The following is a 22,762-nucleotide window of genomic DNA, read 5'->3' as shown; positions in this document are numbered from 1 at the left end:
CATTGTTCCCTGTGGCAGAGATTCTCTGCACGATTTGCCTGCGGGGAAACTCTGCGGATTCGGCCCGATTTCTACAGTCGTGGAAATGGGCCCTTAATATACCCAGTTGGAAATTTTTAATGCTGATCATACATTATGAAATCAGGACTTGATTTAAGAAGCCAGTGATGTCTCTCTGAACCGAAGCCTCATACCCACGCTAGTTGAAACTCAGCTAGTAATGACCATTTCTCCTAAGTCAGGAATGTGTACAGCGGCTTTTGATACCTCAACCAGCGATCAGCCTGGCAGATCAACCCCACCAAACACTGGCTGAGCGCATTGCTCTCCCCACTCACCCTGGACACCAGTGACATCACTTGTATGCAGCTCCATTGGCCCTCGCTCCCCCACATAGCAGCAGAGCAATGCATCTGTACAGTCTTGGCCGTGATATGTTGCTCGAGGGATTGGGTTCTGATCCTCACCGGGCGACATGCCTCATACGTGTGTACAAGGCTTACGTCGCTGTGTAGTGGTGGTTTTATCACCTCACATTATTCCATTTTGATTAGATTTCAGTAGAAATCTATTATGCTGGGTACACACGATACGTTTTTCTGCCCGATTTTCCACCCAATCGTTTTTTGCGCTCAATTCTCTTATCTTCCGCTTGTTTTTCTTATCATTTTCCATTCACTTCTATGAGAAACTGAGCCAAAAAATTATCGGAAGGAATATCGGACTTTTGGAAATTATCTATCAAACCCATCTATCGGGAGTAAAAACGTATAGTGTATTCCCAGCATTAGAAAGTTACAAACCAAATTCTCCATTAGCATTGTACTAAACAATCCTATGCAGATGTAAACCCTGCCTTTCTAATCAATCAATTTCCATCAAAAGTTTAATTTGATTTGATGGGGCTATTGTACTGATTAACATCTTTGCTTAGCCATTGTTATTGTTGGTTGAACTACAGACAATCGGGATCGTGTTTGCTGGCTTTGTAAAGTAGGTGCACACCGGAGGGGCAGGACTTGGAGTAGGAACTGTTGGGGCCTAGCATTAGGAGCATGTTTGTTTAGCTTTAACATGGGAAATTACCATAGGTGTGTATTATTGGCAGTTTAGCCATTTTATAATAAAGGTTCACTTTAACCACTTAACCCCACAGGCTATTTTACCGTTCTTGAATCCTGATTTCTATACTAACCACTGATCTATGTTGCAGGGTGTAGATGCGCAGGCTGTTGTAACTGTAAGCCCCGCCCCAGAGGCGGTACTAACCCTGGATACTAACCTCCCGGACACCAGCGTCCAACCCCCGCAGGAGGAGGTGGTGAAGGAGCCACCCTCCCGACCTCTGCCCTTCTGGAGGAAGGTTGGCCATGTTTATATCTGCTGCCATCTCTCTGCTCTCTTGCCTCTCTCCTCCTCCTCTGATCTGCAGCTGTAATAAGAAGCTAGCCTTCTCTTGTTTCCTATTCTTGTCTCGTTTCCTATTCTTGTACCAAGAGTGATTTGCTTTGATTCATTTAAAGCTCTCAGATCTTTTTTTTTTCTTTTTTCAAATCTATGGTCAGCTTCAGCTTTTTCCCCTTTCAGTGTTATATAAATTGTGGAATACAGTAGTTAACTTCCTCTACAATAACTCTTGAGGCTAGTATACATAGATTTTATTTTTGTATTTGAGTTACATTTTCTAAATGCTCTGAACACATCTTAAAGGACACCTCAAGTGAGAGGGACATGGAGACTGCCATATTTATTTCCTTTTAAACCGTTTGCAGCCAATTTATTTATGGGCTTGCAAGTGTTTCAGGCCAAATTATTTTAGCACTTTTTTATTTCTTATTTGTTACATTTCCTGCCCAGTAATTAGTACAGCTGTAATGTGTATTTATGGCCACTTGTCACTAGGGGGCAGTGTGAGACAATAGCAGAGGACTTCTGCTTTCAGTTCTATATCCCCTGCTGACAGAGAGACATAAATCATTCCAAGAATTTACAGCACGACTAGTTCTGCCGGCTGAGGTCAAAAGAAGAGCACTAACTCAATCAAGAGAATTCCTTTGACGTTGCTAAAAGATTAAACAATACCAGTTGCCTGGCTGTCCTGCTAATATTTCATGCATCAGTAAGGTCTAATTCATGGTCTGAAGCTAATCCAGTCAGACTTCTGATCTGCATGGTTGCTCGTGGTCTATGGATAAATGTATTAGAGGAAGATGATCAACAGGACAGCCAGGCAATCTGCATTGTTTAAAAGGAAATCTGGCAGCCTCCATCCCTCTCACTTCAAGTGTCCATTAAAGATTTCTGATTTTGAGTTCAGGTCTGCGCTATTTCTGGCCATTATTCAGGAGATGGTATTTCTAAACAGCCTTGTTGCTAGCGTATAAATGCATTTTTCTTTGTAATACTTTCCTGTAAGCTGCTTCTCACCCTAGTATGGGGGCTCATACTCTGCTTCAAAATGGCCGTCTGCCTTGCCCTGCCCACTAGTAACTCTGCAGACCTCTTCTGCTGTATAACTTCTGTGCTAACGGCTATTTTTCTTCCTCCAAATCTTAAAGGACGGCTTTTCTGCCTGCATCTTCCATGCACAAATCTATTCTATACTAAAACATTAAAGTACATTAACATCTTTCTCTCTTCAGTCTTTCAAGGTCGACTCCCCACCACCTAAGACCCAGGAAACTGTAAGTTGGCTATTCAGGGTGGCAGCTAAAAAATACTGTACCTCTCTACTGAAGACCCCCAAAAAGTAATACAGTTTGCCTGTACTATTTTATAAGCAAATTCTGTGTTTAATATTCTTGCTTCTCTATAATGGATTTCTGTGGAAATCGACAGAGGAGGTAATAGCTTTAATATAATTATGATAATTATGGCATATACTGTGTATATATATATATATATATATATATATATATATATATACATACATATATATATAAATAATATTTTTTGGGGGAGGGGGGATATTATACCATTATATTTTCCAGGAAGAGAGATACCTGCTGCATCAGGTCATTGATCCTCATCTCCTTCTCAGCAATCTATAGCTGTGTTTCCTCCTACCCTCACAGTAAGCCACACCTCCCAAGTAGAAACTGACAGCCATGATAGGCTAACAGTCAGAAGGGGGTGTGGCTTCAGCTGACAGAGCAGTCGCTCACCCCTCTGCATGCCCATGTGACTAAAGTGGGCACAGTTCAGCCTGATGGTTAGTTGGCTGGCAGCTGTTGGTTGCTGAGAGGATGCAAATTCATGAATTGGTACGCTACTAGTTAATTGAATGTTTTACTTTGCAAAAACTTTTTCTTATATTTTAACAAAAAGAAAACTTTGTAGGCATATCTAATCTAATTTGAAAAGGTTGTAAAGGAATATATAAGTGGATATTTAAAATACTGTAATCAATTACTTATCGGTTGCTACATTTTGTTCAAGAAAGGTGTAAGAATCATTCATAAGAAGTTGTTTTTTAACTGCTCGTTGTTCGGCGATATTTCCTGTAACTTGTAACTCCCCTCTTAACACAACTAATCTCCGTTGTAGGTTGCCATAGAGCAGCCTGTGGCGTCTGTGTCTGTGAACATGGAGCAGTCCATCCCCCCGCAGGCCGCAGCAATAGAGACCGCCCTAGCAGAGGCAGACACGCCCCCTGCAGGCACAGAGAAGCCTGTAAAAGAAGCAAGCTCACGGGCTGTACCATTCTGGAGGAAGGTTGGGGAATATAAAAATCTGTTTCATCATCGAAATCAATACATTTTTCATTTCCCCCTTCCTGTCTTCTTGATATTTTTCTCTATTACTGCCCACTGAATTCTTTTTACAACTTCTCCTTTCTGTTGGTCCTGACATAAAACTTCTTATTATACGAGGACTCCAATCAGGATAAAACTTACCAGCATCTGTACATTATTTCATGTTATGTGCAGTTGGCGTTTCTTCTCATTCTGACTGGATCTTTTTTACAAGCCCAAAAGTGTTCTTAAGGCACAACTAAAAAAAAAGGGGGGGGGGGGGGATCAGACATTGGTAAACATGCAAATATCAAATATTACATTTACTGCATTTTTTGGACTACAAGACTTACTTTTTCTCCCCCAAAACTGAGGAAAAAAAGTCACTGCGTCTTATAGTCCACAAGTCAGGAATTCCCTGCATTTGAAGGCCTGCCAATACGAACCTCCAACCCGCCGCAATGTTGGGGACTCTCTGTACTGTGCCCATGCAGAGGAGGACAAAGGGCAAATGGAGGCCACGGGGACACAAAGGGGCATAGAGGAGGACAGAGGAGGCCACAGGGAGACACAAGCGGTACAAGGGGGCATGAGGTACAAAGGGGGCATAATCCACAAGATGCCCCTTCACCATGGATGCACCAGGTTTAGTATATATTTTTCCCCCTGGCTTTTGTCCTCTAAACCTAGGTGCGTCTTATGGTCAGGAGCGTCTTATAGTCCGATAAATACGGTATTTAGTATAGCATAAAGAATTAATCACACATATAATGGTTTCATATAAAAGCACAAGCTTGTATTCAGATACTACATCATGTAGTATATATGGGGTTGTGCCAAAATCTTCCCTATAAAAGAGTGAATAGTACAAGTGCAGCTGTAGCTCCTTTAAGAGTCATATGACAAAAACACCAAGGGCTGAGAGTATATAGGCTTTATACTGACATGAAGTGGGATGAGTACATTAAGGAATATGAAGGTCGTGGAATGCCAAGAGAGACCTTCAAAAAGAGGGACACAGAGAGCCCAATATAGTGTAGTATGCACTGGTAAATGAAGGTGTGTGGAAAGAGTATGTGCAGTATACTCACAAGTCAGGGTTACCGCATAGGCAACCACTGTAAAGGCAGGTGGGGAGATTAGACCTGTCCCCACTCAGGATTAAGAAGTCGCTCTCTGTAGATCAAGGAAAAAATGGGTAACAGCCTTCCACCATGGGGGGAAATGTATAACGTAGTATGGATACAAAGATCTAAAACGTTTAACAGTGAGGAGGTAGTGGTGGACTTGCCTCCTGTGGGCAGACACAAGAAAATGCTGATCAATTTTCAGCAAAACAATTTATTTACATTTTCCAGTAAAATAATAAGCGTTTCGCGGGAGTGACCAGCTTCCTCAGGCAATAAGATGGAGCATATACAATAACAGATCTGGTACAATGCCATGCGCCTTCAGTTTACATATTTCGCACTCTTTATGTCTTCCCTGAAGTCTACTGCATGGAGTTTTTGACTTACACCTAGATAGAAATTATGGTTTTATTCTAGGCAGTTGCCAAAACTTACAGTAGTGTTTCTCAAACTGTCCTTGTGGCTCCCCAATGGTGCATGTTTTGCAGGCAACCTCATCTATGCACAGGTGGGGTAATTAGTGTCCCAGCTTGGTGGATTCCATGTAGCAGAGAAGCTGATTACCCCTCCAGTGCATAGGTGAGGTTGCCTGCAAAACATGCACCGTTGGGGAGCCACGAGGACAGGTTTGAGAAACATTGACTTAGAGTGTTCCCACTATTACCAGCCGCATGGCTAATAGATTCCCAGCCATATGGCTACTTACCTGTGTCAACCAATGGCTTCTAAGAAATGTGGCCCACATATAACTTATTAAGCTTTTCTTCTCGCTTGACTCAATCATGTGGGCATCTTTTCTTTCCACCTTCTCATGATTGTGACCATTGAATGCCTCTGCTTATCACATCAATGCACTCAGTACCATTTCTCTCTTCAGTCTTTTAAAGGAGAACCACAATCTCAAAAGGCGCAAGAGAATGTAAGTTCCTTTTGGTAGAGACTTTTCACACACAAAAAATAGTTTTGCCTATATAGCTTTTATTCATTTTTACCAAATGACTTTTCTTGTGCTAAGTGAAGTATTCCTGCCAGTATGTTTTTGAGTGTTAGGTGAAATCTGCTCTACCTCCACTGCAAGGTCCGTGCAGGAACCGGGTGACTCAGACCAACAAGCAGTAGCAAACAAGCGGACAGGTTCTGCAAAATTATGAACTAGGTGGCTGGGGAGGGGGGGGGGGGGGGGGGGGTGTGTTAAGATTATAAACCTGGGGGGGAGGTGCGAGGTAGGCATTAGGTGGTTCTTTTTTTTGTTGCTCACTGAGGAGGTTAGGCATTAGATGAGAGGGTTAGGAATGTCTGGGGAAGGGGTTGTTAGGCATTAGGTGAGGGGTTAGGAACTTATGGGGGGGGGGGGGAGTTGGGTTAGGCACCCCTTCCCGACCCTCCTGGGGTCGTTCTTTTTAGGTCCTTACTGGGGAGGTCAGGCATCAGATGAGAGGGTTAGTGTTAGGAATCCAGAGGGGGGGGGGGGAGGCAGGGCAGGGTTAGGCAAGTTAGCACCACCCAGCACCCAACTTAGGGGGGCCGCCTCAATACGTACTCAAATTCTGCCACCTGGAACTTTGCATCTCATCGTACAAGAAAGACAGGGCTGCCTTCTTTCCGCTTTGTGCGTTATCTTATGTCTATGGGTACCAACTTATTTTTCCTCAGGAAAGCTACAGTAGAAAGTATGTTTCCAGAAGTAAGGATATTTTTGCATCTCCTCCATTCAGCTGCCTTACCTGTGTCTTCTGGCTCCTAACACCTCACCCCTAACAGCTGCTAATGTCTAATCTTTGTTGTAGATTGCAGTAGAGCTGCCGGTTGTGTCTGCGTCAGTTAATGCCGAGCAATCGGCCCCACAGTCGGTAACAGCAGCTCAGGACATAAAGCCAGCTGACGTCACTGTAACACTGCCAGAAAGTGAGAAGCCCAGCAAAGAAGCCGGCTCCCGGCCTGTACCGTTCTGGAGGAAGGTTCGCTATTCAGTCTGCATTCTATGTCATGTAGCCTTTCATGAGTGATGAGACCCATAGATCACTTCCCCACCACTCTATAGCCATGGAGACTTTCTTTTAAAAATTACAGACAGTTTCAGAAACTTTTCGACTTCGGCTTCCATTGTCCTCTGCATAAAAGTAATAGAGTATATCTCAGATTAAAAAAACTAAATTCTAACTTCTACCTTGTTGGCCCAAAATCAGGGTGGGGCACAGACAGAGCTCTCTGGGAAGAGTAGTGTGTAGTGTAGGGAATAGCTGATGAAGAGCTTACATAGATGGAGATGGGTTTATAGTTGACCTGAACTCAGAACTTCCTCTCTGCTCTAAAAGAGCAAAATAACCTTTATAGACAATTATTTCTTTGTTACAGCCGATACAAATCCCGCAATTAAACTGCACTGTTTCTTCTTCCTGCTTTCATGAAGCAAACATAGGGTTAACATCCTGTCTGAGCCATGCTTATGCGCTTTGAGTCCTATGGGGAGAAAAGCGCTCTACAAATGTTATTTGTTGTTGTTGTTGTTTTTACAAATTAGCTGCTCTACACAGGCAGCCAGCTGTCTCAACCGAGAGATTAAATTACAACCTGTGATTAGTCACACATTGAGGGGGAATTAGACAGGCTAAACTCTCTGAATACATACAGAGTGCATTTCTCTATGTTTTCCTTCTGTCCTGTGCAAGAGTTCAGGTGCACTTTAACCTTATGAGTGTTAGATGAGGAGCCTGCAGGTGCAAATGATCACCTTTGTTACTGCTCATCAGTCATCAGTGCTCATTATGGTATGCTGTGATGAGGAAAAGTTGGAGGAATATGAAGGCTGACCTAATTGAAGGCACTTGTCGGTCTATAATGCCCGCCCACTGCCCCAAATCATTTCTGAGCAACTGGCCCAGGGCAAGTATGCAGATAAGCCAATCCAACTCAAGAAGCATGCACCGCTGGCTGCATGCTTCTGCCACGTGCAGCATTATAACGGACATGTGACGACGCTGGCCGCATGCTTCTGCCAGGTGCCGCAATATAACGGACATGTGACACCGCTGGCTGCATGCTTCTGCCAGGTGCCGCAATATAACTGACATGTGACACTGCTGGCTGCATACTTCTGCCAGGTGCGGCAATATAACTGACATGTGACACCGCAGGCTGCATGCTTCTGCCACGTGCAGCATTATAACGGACATGTGACGACGCTGGCTGCATGCTTCTGCCAGGTGCGGCAATATAACTGACATGTGACGACGCTGGCTGCATGCTTCTGCCAGGTGCCGCAATATAACTGACATGTGACACCGCTGGCTGCATGCTTCTGCCACGTGCAGCATTATAACGGACATGTAACGACGCTGGCTGCATGCTTCTGCCAGGTGCCGCAATATAACTGACATGTGACACTGCTGGCTGCATACTTCTGCCAGGTGCGGCAATATAACTGACATGTGACACCGCAGGCTGCATGCTTCTGCCACGTGCAGCATTATAACGGACATGTGACGACGCTGGCTGCATGCTTCTGCCAGGTGCGGCAATATAACTGACATGTGACGACGCTGGCTGCATGCTTCTGCCAGGTGCCGCAATATAACTGACATGTGACACCGCTGGCTGCATGCTTCTGCCACGTGCAGCATTATAACGGACATGTGACGACGCTGGCTGCATGCTTCTGCCAGGTGCTGCAATATAACTGACATGTGACACCGCTGGCTGCATGCTTCTGCCACGTGCAGCATTATAACGGACATGTGACGACGCTGGCTGCATGCTTCTGCCAGGTGCCGCAATATAACGGACATGTGACACATCTTGCTGCATGCTTCTGCCAGGTGCCGCAATATAACTGACATGTGACACAGCTGGCTGCATGCTTCTGCCACGTGCAGCATTATAACGGACATGTGACGACGCTGGCCGCATGCTTCTGCCAGGTGCCGCAATATAATGGACATGTGACACCGCTGGCTGCATGCTTCTGCCAGGTGCCGCAATATAACTGACATGTGACGCATCTGGCTGCATGCTTCTGCCAGGTGCGGCAATATAACTGACATGTGACACTGCTGGCTGCATACTTCTGCCAGGTGCGGCAATATAACTGACATGTGACACCGCAGGCTGCATGCTTCTGCCACGTGCAGCATTATAACGGACATGTGACGACGCTGGCTGCATGCTTCTGCCAGGTGCCGCAATATAACGGACATGTGACACCACTGGCTGCATGCTTCTGCCAGGTGCCGCAATATAACGGACATGTGACATCTGGCTGCATGCTTCTGCCAGGTGCGGCAACATAACTAACATGTGACACTGCTGGCTGCATGCTTCTGCCAGGTGCCGCAATATAACTGACATGTGACACTGCTGGCTGCATACTTCTGCCAGGTGCGGCAATATAACTGACATGTGACACCGCAGGCTGCATGCTTCTGCCACGTGCAGCATTATAACGGACATGTGACGACGCTGGCTGCATGCTTCTGCCAGGTGCCGCAATATAACTGACATGTGACACTGCTGGCTGCATACTTCTGCCAGGTGCGGCAATATAACTGACATGTGACACCGCAGGCTGCATGCTTCTGCCACGTGCAGCATTATAACGGACATGTGACGACGCTGGCTGCATGCTTCTGCCAGGTGCGGCAATATAACTGACATGTGACGACGCTGGCTGCATGCTTCTGCCAGGTGCCGCAATATAACTGACATGTGACACCGCTGGCTGCATGCTTCTGCCACGTGCAGCATTATAACGGACATGTGACGACGCTGGCTGCATGCTTCTGCCAGGTGCCGCAATATAACTGACATGTGACACCGCTGGCTGCATGCTTCTGCCACGTGCAGCATTATAACGGACATGTGACGACGCTGGCTGCATGCTTCTGCCAGGTGCCGCAATATAACGGACATGTGACACATCTTGCTGCATGCTTCTGCCACGTGCAGCATTATAACGGACATGTGACGACGCTGGCCGCATGCTTCTGCCAGGTGCCGCAATATAATGGACATGTGACACCGCTGGCTGCATGCTTTTGCCAGGTGCCGCAATATAACTGACATGTGACGCATCTGGCTGCATGCTTCTGCCAGGTGCGGCAATATAACTGACATGTGACACTGCTGGCTGCATACTTCTGCCAGGTGCGGCAATATAACTGACATGTGACACCGCAGGCTGCATGCTTCTGCCACGTGCAGCATTATAACGGACATGTGACGACGCTGGCTGCATGCTTCTGCCAGGTGCCGCAATATAACGGACATGTGACACCACTGGCTGCATGCTTCTGCCAGGTGCCGCAATATAACGGACATGTGACATCTGGCTGCATGCTTCTGCTAGGTGCGGCAACATAACTAACATGTGACACTGCTGGCTGCATGCTTCTGCAAGGTGCCGCAATATAACTGACATGTGACACCGCTGGCTGCATGCTTCTGCCAGGCGCCGCAATATAACTGACATGTGACACCGCTGGCTGCATGCTTCTGCAAGGTGCCGCAATATAACTGACATGTGACACCGCTGGCTGCATGCTTCTGCCATGTGCGGCAATATAACTCACATGTGACACCGCTGGCTGCATGCTTCTGCCAGGTGCGGCAATATAACTGACATGTGACACAGCTGGCTGCATGCTTCTGCCAGGTGCGGCAATATAACTGACATGTGACACAGCTGGCTGCATGCTTCTGCAAGGTGCCGCAATATAACTCACATGTGGCACTGCTGGCTGCATGCTTCTGCCAGGTGCCGCAATATAACTGACATGTGACACCGCTGGCTGCATGCTTCTGCCAGGTGCGACAATATAACTGACATGTGACACCGCTGGCTGCATGCTTCTGCCAGGTGCCGCAATATAACTGAAATGTGACACAGCTGGCTGCATACTTCTGCCAGGTGTGGTAATATAGCTGCCATGTGACACCGCTGGCTGCATGCTTCTGCCAGGTGCCGCAATATAACGGACATGTGACACCGCTGGCTGCATGCTTTTGCCAGGTGTGGCAATATAACTGACATGTGACACATCTGGCTGCATGCTTCTGCCAGGTGCTGCAATATAACAGACGTGACATCTGGCTGCATGCTTCTGACAGGTGCCGCAATATAACTCACATGTGACACTGCTGGCTGCATGCTTCTGCCAGGTGCCGCAATATAACCGACATGTGACACCGCTGGCTGCATGCTTCTGCCAGGTGCCGCAATATAACTGACATGTGACACCGCTGGCTGCATGCTTCTGCCAGGTGCGGCAATATAACTCACATGTGACACCGCTGGCTGCATGCTTCTGCTAGGTGCCGCAATATAACTGACATGTGACACCGCTGGCTGCATGCTTCTGCCAGGTGTGGCAATATAACTGACATGTGACACCGCTGGCTGCATGCTTCTGCCAGGTGCCGCAATATAACTCACGTGACACTGCTGGCTGCATGCTTCTGCCAGGTGCAGCAATATAACTGACATGTGACACAGCTGGCTGCATAATTCTGCCAGGTGCGGCAATATAACTGACATGTGACGACGCTGGCTGCATGCTTCTGCCAGGTGCCGCAATATAACGAACATGTGACACCGCAGGCTGCATGCTTCTGCCAGGTGCCACAATATAACTGACATGTGACACCGCAGGCTGCATGCTTCTGCCAGGTGCCGCAATATAACTGACATGTGACACCGCTGGCTGCATGCTTCTGCCAGGTGCCACAATATAACTGACATGTGACACCGCAGGCTGCATGCTTCTGCCAGGTGCAGCAATATAACTGACATGTGACACCGCTGGCTGCATGCTTCTGCCAGGTGCCGCAATATAACTGACATGTGACACCGCTGGCTGCATGCTTCTGCCAGGTGCAGCAATATAACTGACATGTGACACCGCTGGCTGCATGCTTCTGCCAGGTGCGGCAATATAACAGACATGTGACACAGCTGGCTGCATGCTTCTGCCAGGTGCGACAATATAACGGACATGTGACATCTGGCTGCATGCTTCTGTCAGGTGCAGTAATATAACTGACATGTGACACCGCTGGCTGCAAGCTTCTGTCAGGTGCAGTAATATAACGGACATGTGACATCTGGCCGCATGCTTCTGCCCGGTGCCGCAATATAACTGACATGTGACACCGCTGGCTGCATGCTACTGCCAGGTGCCGCAATATAACTGACATGTGACACTGCTGGCTGCAGGCTTCTGCCAGGTGCTGCAATATAATAGACATGTGACACTGCTGGCTGCATGCTTCTGCCAGGTGCGACAATATAACTGACATGTGACACCGCAGGCTGCATGCTACTGCCAGGTGCCGCAATATAACTGAAATGTGACACAGCTGGCTGCATGCTTCTGCCAGGTGCCGCAATATAACAGACATGTGACACCACTGTCTGCATGCTTCTGCCAGGTTCCGCAATATAATTCACATGTGACACCCCTGGCTGCATGATTCTGCCAGGTGCGGCAATATAACTCACATGTGACACCGCTGGCTGCATGCTTCTGCCAGGTGCGGCAATATAACTGACGTGACACTGCTGGCTGCATGCTTCTACCAGGTGCGGCAATATAACTCACATGTGACACCGCTGGCTGCATGCTTCTGCCAGGTGCCGCAATATAACTGACATGTGACACCGCTGGCTGCATGATTGTTCCAGGTCAAGCAGTCTAACTCGAGAGTGACATCACTGGCTGCATGCTTGTTTCAGATTCAGTCTAAAAAGAATTAATGCCAGACAAGTAACTGGCACAAATTAAAAAATAATAAAGATGTCAGTCTCCATATCCCTCACAATACAGGTTTTATCTAATAACTTAAATCTGTACATTCCATTTCACCAGGGCCAGTACTACCATATGGGCAACCTGGGCAATTGCTCAAAGGCCTCAAGGCAGCTGACACCCTCCCCCCCAACCTTATTGTATTCCCCGGGGGCCCACAGAGTCTTTGGCAGAGCAGAGTCTCACCTGTCCCGCTATTAGTGCTCCTCTGTCATTCCGTGGCTCTGTGCTGTCTCACCTGTCCCTCTGTGTGTGCTCCTCTGTCATTACATGGCTCTGTGCTCTCTCACCTGTCCGGCTGTGTGTGCTCCTCTGTCATTCCGTGGCTCTGTGCTGTCTCACCTGTCCCTCTGTGTGTGCTCCTCTGTCATTACATGGCTCTGTGCTCTCTCACCTGTCCCGCTGTGTGTGATCCTCTGTCATTCCGTGGCTCTGTGCTCTCTCACCTGTCCCGCTGTGGGTGCTCCTGTCATCCTGTGGCTCTGTGCACTCTCACCTGTCCCGCTGTGTGTGCTCCTCTGTCATTCCGTGGCTCTGTGTTGTCTCACCTGTCCCACTGTGTGTTCTCCTCTGTCATTCTGTGGCTCTGTGCTATCTCACCTGTCCCTCTGTGTGTGCTCCTCTGTCATTCTGTGGCTCTGTGCTATCTCACCTGTCCCTCTGTGTGTCCTCCTCTGTCATTCTGTGGCTCTGTGCTACCTCACCTGTCCTTCTGTGTGTGCTCCTCTGTCATTCCGTGGCTCTGTGCTGTCTCACTCTGTCATTCCGTGGCTCTGTGCTCTTGGCGTATTATTACATAATACCATGCGCTGGGGAAAGGAGAGACGCCCTTGCCAGAATGAAGATGGAGAGCACAAAGCCATGGACTGACAGAGAAGAGAGCCTACCGGGAGAGGTGTGACATTACCCTGCCGAGGTTAACTTTGGTGGTGACCTGGGGAGGCCCAGCAGCTGGGTTGGGGGCTCGGGAGGGGGGGGGGGGATTTAGCATTAACCAAGGGTCCCCTTTTGCTGCTTTAGGGAAGGGGAAGGTCAGGTCTGTCAAGGGGGCCCCTAGGTCAATGTTGCTGAGGGGCCCCATTGTAAGTAGCCCTGCATTTCCCTTCTTTTCATACTTTATCTACTTACTGCAGTTAGGAATCCCTGATCTGTGTTTTGGAGATACACGTAACTCACTAACACTGACTCTCTCTCCAGTCTTTTAAAGGGGACCCTCCGCCTCCTCCACCTGCTAAAAGCCAGGATAATGTAAGTTGGTGTATCCATCCAATGACTTCCAACATAGATACTCAAATCAGAGAGGAAAATGGTAACACATAAATAAGATGATAAACCATGGAGGAATAACTGGTGAGGCAGCAGCTGTATCTAAAATCCCAACAAGTAACTAGAATGTGTCTCCTCTCTGCAGCTATGAGATAGGTCAGTGATCTGCAAACTTGGCTCTCCAGCTGTTAAGGAACTACAAGTCCCACAATGCATTGCAGGAGTCTGACAGCCACAGTCATGATTCATAAAGGCAAATGCATTGTGGGAATTGTAGTTCCTTAACAGCTGGAGAGCCAAGTTTGCAGATCACTGAGATAGGTGAAGCTGCATAGGGATAGAGGAAATATAACCAGTGCGATTATTTCAGATAGAATCAATTCGCAAAATGCATCATTTGCTGTTGTTGATCAGTAATGCCATCCAATCTGATCGACCTAAAGGTGGAATGTTTGTTGGCCATTCATGGCAGTTGGGTAACACTGCATTTATCACTGCCCAACTGCTTCTAATCTCCACTGATTGGAAGCAGGTGTAAGCGCGCCTAGTGGGTTCCAACCTTCACAGGGATGGTCAATGAGAGGCACATTTTTCCAAGTTGGTGCAAACTTTTTATGCAGCTTGGAGATTGTCCAATCAAAAACAGCAGCTACATTTGATTGACTATTGATTACTTGTCCGGTACTTGCTCTTCCTTAGAGAGCCATGGGGCACAACTTGGCAAGTTTTAAAGGAAACTTTTGGTTTCAGCAACTTAATTGAATCCCATGATACAAAATGAGGTGAATAATGATGATGATAAATGACTGCAGTAAAGTCCTGAGGATGGATAATACTTGCTGAACATGCCGTGGTCTTCAAGCAATGATGAGAATTCAGCTTGTGGCACACGGAATAGACAACTGTTGGCAACTATATACTGGTACCTACTAAATGTGCCTCTTTACAGATTGCAACTAATTATAATGCTAACTGAAAAGAGAGGAATATGGAGGCTGCCATACTTATTCCCCCGCTGTCCTGCTGGCTTCAGTGGTCATGCTTGTTGTGGGTGACACTGAAGGATCAGTACAACTGGGGACAAGTAGCCAACAATGGCTCCCATATTCATCTCACTTTCCAGGTCCCCACACTCATTTCCCAACTAACTCTGTTGTTCTCTCCTCATCAGTCCCCCACGGAGGAAGCAGTGACTGTGCAACTAACAGAGACTGTAAGTGCCCCTATTAACCTCTTCTGTAGCAGTGCTTGTAATGTAATTTCATCTGATGTGCACATAGTGAGATAGTCTGGTGTTTACTATACTGTGCACAAGTCCAGCCTTCAACTAGTATCATAGCGAGTACTAATGTGCTGAAAAACTATAGACTGTTCTCATCAGGGACTGCTGCTGCTCTGCATCTGTGTTCCCCACCTGCTAACACAGACTGCAGCCAGAGAAGTGAGACTTCTATCAGCTTGAGCCTTTGTCAGGAACTACTGCTGTTCCCCACCCTACTAACACAAGCTGCGGCCTGAGAATGCCATCAGGGATATCACTGATTGTTATGAAGATCACCACATGACTCTCGGCTGCTCCTCCTCTTCCTGGCTATAACAGGGAGGGTGTGAAAAGCAGGGATGGGCTTTCGAGTACTGAAGTACTCAAATTCGGAATTCCAATAAATATGAATTACTGCACTTGCGACCGTTGGATAGGGGGGTTGCCCAGAAGTCCGGGATCCTATGCGTGTCACCACTGTAATATTCGACCTATGGGACGCGTTCCACCACTCACTACTGCACGTCCTCTTTACGGCGGAAGGAGAAAGTGCGAAGTGCGGTAGTGAGTGGTGGAATGCGTCCCATAGGTTGAGTATTACAGCGGTGACACGCATAGGATCCCAGGGTAAGTCAACAACCCCCCCCCTCCCCCATCCTGCGGTCACAGGTGCAGTAATTAATATTCATTAGAATTCCGAATTTGGGTACTTCAGTACCCGAAAGCCCATCCCTGGTGAAAAGTGATTAATACCATTAGGGAAGAATTTGGGAAAGGAGAGCTCTCAAAAGAAAACTGTACTTAAAGTGTAAGGGCCTGTACACACTGCTGCGCTTTTAAAATCACATGCGATTTTTAAATCGCAAGCCTTTATGAGAATAGAAAAAGCACATCGCACCAGTGTGTACAGGTCTTCACGATTTTCATTATTTTTCAAAAGACCTTGCGATTAAAAAGCGCATGCGATTTGAAAAGCGCAGCGCAAGTGCAGCAGTGTGTACAGGCCCTAACTGTCAGGCCTAAAATCAAAAATCAATTCTTTATTTTTATCTGGTAAAGAAGTAATACGGATGCTAAGCGGGCAATCCAAAAGGTAAAAATCACTCTTACTTTTCTTATCCATAAAACAACATTTCCCAGTTTCCCTGGCTCTTATGTGGTACCACACAAAGGAAGTTGCAGGGCATACTGGCAGCCCTGGGCTGCCCGTGAGGTGGGGTGAGGCAGGTTCCTCAGGCGGCGCCCCCCTGGCCGTGGGGGGCACCAAGCCGGAGGGGGTAGCAGCCAGGAAGGGGGAGCAGCAGCACAGTGGTGGGGAGGGGGGTTAGACTTCCACAGTACAGTTGGAGGCTTTGCAGGAAGTGATGCGAGTGATGGAATGCAACGCCTGGATCGGAAGGAGGTGAGCTATTGCTTCCCTGATCCTCTCTGACAGTAATGCTGGGCAAATAGCTGGAGGGGGAGCGCAGACGGGGGAGCCCCAGGTGAGGGAGGGGTCTGAGCCGCTGCCACATGTGCCCGCTGCTCCCCCTTCCTGGCTGCTACCCCCACCAGGCTACCTACACTGGGGGCAATTATACTACCTAACGGGGGGGGGGGGCTGCATGCTGGGTTGTCTTTTTTTGCTTCTTTACTTTCCCCTCAGACTTAACTAATGCAGTCTGATTGGCTGAAGCCTCTTCCCTCCCGGTTTACCCTCCCACACTTCTGTCCCTCTCTGATTGGACAATATTTCTCCTGCTGAGACAATGCACTTTCTGTTGCAGAACTGGGTGGGAGTGCCTGAAGACTGGGAGGAGGGCGGGTAATGCATATACAATCAGGCAGAGGAGAGTAAGGGAGGAAATTACATCAGAATTGGCTTCAAGATAGACGCAGTTAAAATGAAAAATCCTAAGAAGAATTTTCTCTCTTTTTACTATAGAAAAATCACTAAAATCAAAACGTGGACAGTGCAATACATATGTTATGTAAGTAAAGCAAGTATTTATCTACTTATATATGTGTTGTTTTTTTCTGAGATAGTATGTCTGACTCTCTTTAAGGCTGTAAGCACAGTTATCAGTGAAATGGGACATGATGCTGAAGGAGTAAAGCAGTTATCATTACTCATTTTTCCTTGCCATGTACTAATTTAATTCATTTTTGGTCAGCTGCTCCCACTTAACAGCTTTGCTTTTGGTGTATATGCAGAGCTTCTGTTTGGGTTCAAGGTGCGTTTGCAGTTTCTGGGGGGGCTCAGCGCACCTCTGATTCGAGGCCATTCGGAGGCGGCCTGGTGATGCGCTGATCCACCTTTTGCGCAATTATCATTACTAATACCTCACAGTGTTAGAACAGAGCCTGTAGAATGGTGTGATCCCATGTAAGCAGTGTGAAAGGTTACCCCTCATACACAGTAGATTGAAGTTGCCCAAGGTGACCGTGGCACCATCTTAGCTGAAAATCTAAAAAAAAAAAAAATCTATCATGTGTATAAGTGTCACATATATATCGCTTAAAGATCCGAACAGCCAAGTGTATTGTTCCTCTCTGCCAGAAGCCACTCCGTTGTGTGCAGAGCCACCTCTTCCCTTCATAGTGACAGAATGTGTCACTTGGCTGTATCAGAACGATGCACTGATACAAACTTGGGTACAGAATTGTCCCGGTGTCACCCCAGGGATCGTGTCCTGATCTCGACATTTGTGGAAAGGGTTATGCTTAGTTTATAGAGAACCTGAATTGCGAGGCATATAGTGCTTGTTTAGGGTCTATGGCTAAAAGTATTAGAGGCAGGTAATCAGCAGGACTACCAGGCAGCTGGTATTGCTTAAAAGGAAATAAACATGCCAGCCTCCATATCCCTCTCACTCCAGGTGTACTTTAAAGCAATATGAACTATACGTTTGTTGAAGAGAAATCCAATGATGATAAAAGACATTAAAGTGAACCCGAGGTGAGAGTTATATGGAGGCTGCCATATTTATTTCCTTTTAAGCAATACCTGTTGCCTGGCTGTCCTGATAATCCTCTACCTCTAATACTATTAGCCATAGACCCCGAACAAGCATGCAGTAGATCAGGTGTTTCTGACATTATTGTCAGATCTGACCAGATTAGTGTGGCATGCATGTTTCTGGTGTTATTCAAACATCTACTGCAGCCAAATAGATCAGCAGGGCTGCTAGGCAACTGGCATTGTTTAAAATGAAACAAATATGGCAGCTTACATAAAAGTGAACCCACCTTGGGTTCACTTTTAATACTTAAAAAAGATGTATGAGAGGCATGACCTCCTAATTAAGACAGCCCACTTATGTAAAGAGGTTCATAAAGAAACTATGTGTAATAATTCCAGCTAAGTTCTCCATAACAATATGAGTAGTGTTACTTATTTTATGTCAATGGAATCTTTCTGTATTCAATTACTTATTTTTACTTATAATATTTAATTATATATTTTAATTCTTAAATAATTGTTTTTTAAAAAAAGTGTTCGGCATGCTGCTATGTTTTTTAATCGGAATCAAAAATCAGATTATATAAAAAAATCAGAATCGCATGTAGTGTGCAAGAAGCCTTGTAGTAGTGCAAGAATTTCCTGTTTTGTTTCTACTGTACTATAATATTACAATATTATATTAGGTAGCACTAATACAGGGGATATTTCTACAGCAACAGAGGTCACTGTCAGTAATTGGGGAAATGTTTTGGCAACACATGACTTGTATAGAGGATAGTTGCTCTTTATTAAACCCAGTTTTATCTTCCTGGAATGAACCTTCAACCCCATCTTCTTGTGGGACACCAAATCAAACTGTATTTCATTATTAAGAACATGAAAAAAATCAATATTATTTGAATGTTACCTTCCAGAGTTCAACAGAAGCTGAATCGCAGTCTGCCAAACCAGACAGCAAAGCCAAAGGAAGTGGCAGCACCGCAGAAGGCAAATCTCCAGAGGGGAAGAAGCCGGAGGAGGGGAAGAGCACCAAACCCAAGATCATGATGTTTTTTAAGCAGCTGGTAAGAGGCCTCCAGTATCTCCATCATTCTGCTGTAACACACACGGTTTCCCTGAAAGCAAAACAAAGTATGAAAAGCTGTGGTGTCACAGACAATTACAAATGTTTATAACAAGTTACATTTCCCCTGCTCTATTCAGACACTTCTGTCAGAGACAAAGGACATAGGACTTTCTCTCACACACACAGGATTAACAGATGCACTGTGCGAGAATTCCCCTCCCCTCATGGCTCACTCTGCTGTCAGATTAGAGCAGACTGCCGTCAGTTCAGAGTGGAAGGAATTTGTTACAGTAAATAAAAAAGATAAGCAAATGAAATGTATACATCTTTATTTACCAGCACTTCGGGAATTCTCTCAATCCCAGATTTAAAAAAAACCATGTTAATCGATAGTTTTCCTTTAAGTCTTATCTTCAATTTACCACACAGCAATAACCTAATAACTTGTCTGTACTTATGGAGGTTGTCCGTCAGATCTGAAGGTGAAGATCCTCCAAACTAAGAAACATTCACATTTAATACTTCCTAAAACAAAAATACAAAAACACTTTTACGAAAGGGAATACACATTTAGGCTGGTTTCACAGTGGGACGTTACAGGCGCACGTTAGAGCAGCCTGTAACGCACCCCAACGCACAGCAATGAAAAATCAATGGGCTGTTCACAGTGCCCACGTTGCGTTACAGTGTAACGCAGCACGTCTACATAACGTACTGCATGCAGTACTTTACACGCGGATAAGCCACGTTAAACGGTTTGCACATGCTCAGTAGGGGTTGTTTTTTTTCAATTTATGGGCGGAGAGGAGGCGGGGAGAGGCCGCTACGTAGCCAGGCACATGGCTACTTATTATTCACTGCACTTGCAGTGTTTACATCCTGGAGCGGCCGCGGATTGGCTGGCGGGACCACGTGATGCGGAGAGCTCCGCTCACGTGGTCTCCGCAGTGCCTCCAACAGAGCAGGCGCACCAAGAGCTGCTTGTAACGCGGCTCTTGGTAGCGTCCTGCTCCAACACCACCAGGCGTTGCGTTAGGGGCACGTTATGCGACCTATAACATCCCCTAAAACGCAACGTCCCACTGTGAAACCAGCCTCATACATACAGTTCTGTGCAAAACGTTTTGGTACTTGTTGAAAAAATACTGTAAAGTGAGCCTGCTTTAAAAATATGGGTAGAGACGGCCACTATACCCACATCAAGTTCCAGTGACATTGTTGGCGGTCCCCTTACTTACTACTGTAAGGAGTACATATGAAACAGCTGTGCTTCATTTGAATGCAGGGAGAAGCCATAAGACGGCTCTCTCTGTGCTAAGTAACCTCAGAGAATATAAAAAATATATTCCCCTACTTAATTTCCTTCCTTCTGCACATCATTTGGAGTACAGCTAATTGGTAAATAAAAACAATTTTATTATTTAGTTTAAAGCATTTTATCTCAAATACCTAAAGCTTTTGCACAAGCATGTGTGTCTTATAAGTATCAGCAAGATATTTAGTTCTGAATACAACAATGCCAATAATGACATTGATAGTGTAATAAAAAGGCCTATTTTACATGAGAGACCTAACACATGAAAATATAAACCTAAAAAAAAAAGATCACTATACAGTCTAAAAAGTATGCTTTAACCACTTGATGACCCACCCTTTACCCCCCCTTAAGGACCAGCGCTGTTTTTACTGATCTGTGCTGGGTGGGCTCTGCAGCCCCCAGCACAGATCAGGTAGCAGGCAGAGAGATCAGATTGCCCCCCTTTTTTCTCCCCTATGGGGATGATGTGCTGGGGGGGGTCTGATCTCTTCTGCCTGCTGGGTGATGCGGGGGGGGGGGGCACCTCAAAGCCCCCCTCCGCGGCGAAATTCCCCCCTCCCTCTCCTACCTGCTGCCCCCCCCGGCGATCGAGGCTGCACAGGACGCTATCCGTCCTGTGCAGCCAGTGACAGGACGTCCCCTGTCACATGGAGGCGATCCCCGGCCGCTGATTGGCCGGGGATCGCCGATCTGCCTTACGGCGCTGCTGCGCAGCAGCGCCGTACAAATGTAAACAAAGCGGATTAGCCTGCGAGCCGCCATCGGCGGCCCGCAGGCTATTCACTAGTGATGGGAATTCCGGCTCTTCTCAGAGAATCGGCTCTTCTGAATCGGCTCCCATTAAAGAGCCGGCTCTTATGGCTCTGAATCGGCTCTTCATTAAATATCACTAGACACCACACAGAATCGGATTAAAAGCCCCGCCCCCATCTCCATGCCAACTCCAGACAGATTCTCTGACTGGTGCAATCCCTCCTGCTACTGCTCTGCTCCGCCCCAAACACTCCTACAAGCTGCAAGAGGAGGACTACATCTCCCAGAATGCCTCAGCGCCCTTTATTACGGAGCAAAGCAGAGCTAAAAGGGGCGGCTGAGGCATCGGCTCTTCTCAGAGTGAGCATCGGCTCCTCTGATTCACTTCAAAGAGCCGGCTCTCAGAGCCGGCTCGTTCGCGAACGACCCATCACTACTATTCACGGAGCCCCCCGCCGTGAATAGACAGGAAGCAGCCGCTCGCGCGAGCGGCTGCTTCCTGATTAATTAGCCTGCAGCTGGCGACGCAGTACTGCGTCGCTGGTCCTGCAGCTGCCACTTTGCCGACGCACGGTATAAGCGTGCGGTCGGCAAGTGGTTAATATATCACATTTGTATGTGGCGGTTGTGCCACATTTTGATGGTTGCATGTGGTATACTGCACACCTTACGCCCTCTAGTGGCAGAGCTGGACTTTTTATTAAGAAATACATTTTAGAGCCTCAAAATAAGAAAAGCTTTGAAAACCTAAAAATACACAAGAAAAGAAAGTAAATCAGAAATTCAAAACCAACTCAAACTAAAATAGCAGTGATAAATAGACTAAAAAGATTCGATTTAGCGTATGTTTTCACAAAAATGGGACACGTCATTTACCAATGATACAGTCAGAGAAAGAAAATAGCAGCAGTAGTTGAAGACCCATAGGCAGAATGTTCCATACTGAAAATCTTGTCCAGAAAGTGTTTTTCTGAATTACATAGTAAAAAAATCTATTCAAGTTCTATTCTAAGTTTTGTGTTAAAACTAGGATTTCCTAACATCCACGGTATTGATGAGCTAAAAAAAAGGCTGCAAACATGCACATTTTACTTATAGAGGATTTACAGATGAAGGGAAGGGAGCCGAGCCAATCAAAGCCTGCAGTTGTTGATAAATTAGCTTCCAGATGGGAAATTAGCTAGCAGCTACAGGCTTTAATTGGCTAAATTCCTGTTACTTCCTGGGTCCTTACAGATTTGTACCGAAGGCAAACGTTTGATCATCACTAATACTGAGCACCCAAAATGCAACTTTTCATGGAAGAGACTTGTGGGAGGGAGAGGTAGTTTGTAAAATGTAAACAATGGCTTCTCGGAGAAATTATAACTTTAGAATTTTCAACATAGAGAAAGAGGGACCAGGAGCAACACACTTGTAATATTTAAAACTTGCAAAACTTTACTTCAAAAAAATCTTCTTAAAACATGGCAGTAGTAAAATGGCAAAACA

The 22,762-nt window shown here is 46.3% G+C and overlaps 1 protein-coding gene across 26 annotated transcripts in view; it reads left to right on the top strand.

The window, feature by feature from the left end:
- BCAS1 (brain enriched myelin associated protein 1) overlaps positions 1-22,762 on the top strand; it is a 127,166-nt gene that overhangs the window by 91,737 nt on the left and 12,667 nt on the right. For 15 of the 26 annotated variants that reach the window (XM_068263449.1, XM_068263462.1, XM_068263455.1 and 12 more), the window contains 8 exons: positions 1,214-1,363; positions 2,643-2,684; positions 3,547-3,714; positions 5,742-5,783; positions 6,652-6,822; positions 13,861-13,911; positions 15,101-15,142; positions 19,049-19,198. In XM_068263449.1, coding sequence (XP_068119550.1) covers positions 1,214-1,363; positions 2,643-2,684; positions 3,547-3,714; positions 5,742-5,783; positions 6,652-6,822; positions 13,861-13,911; positions 15,101-15,142; positions 19,049-19,198 — 816 coding nt within the window. The remainder of the gene's footprint in view (positions 1-1,213; positions 1,364-2,642; positions 2,685-3,546; positions 3,715-5,741; positions 5,784-6,651; positions 6,823-13,860; positions 13,912-15,100; positions 15,143-19,048; positions 19,199-22,762) is intronic. The other 11 variants (XM_068263466.1, XM_068263452.1, XM_068263459.1 and 8 more) reach the window with 9 other exon arrangements.

The sequence above is a fragment of the Hyperolius riggenbachi genome, chromosome 12 (assembly GCF_040937935.1).
Source record: "Hyperolius riggenbachi isolate aHypRig1 chromosome 12, aHypRig1.pri, whole genome shotgun sequence".
In the NCBI taxonomy this organism is placed as follows: domain Eukaryota; kingdom Metazoa; phylum Chordata; class Amphibia; order Anura; family Hyperoliidae; genus Hyperolius; species Hyperolius riggenbachi.
The sequence above is the reverse complement of the archived record's forward strand: the minus strand, read 5'-3'. Positions and strand labels throughout refer to the sequence as shown.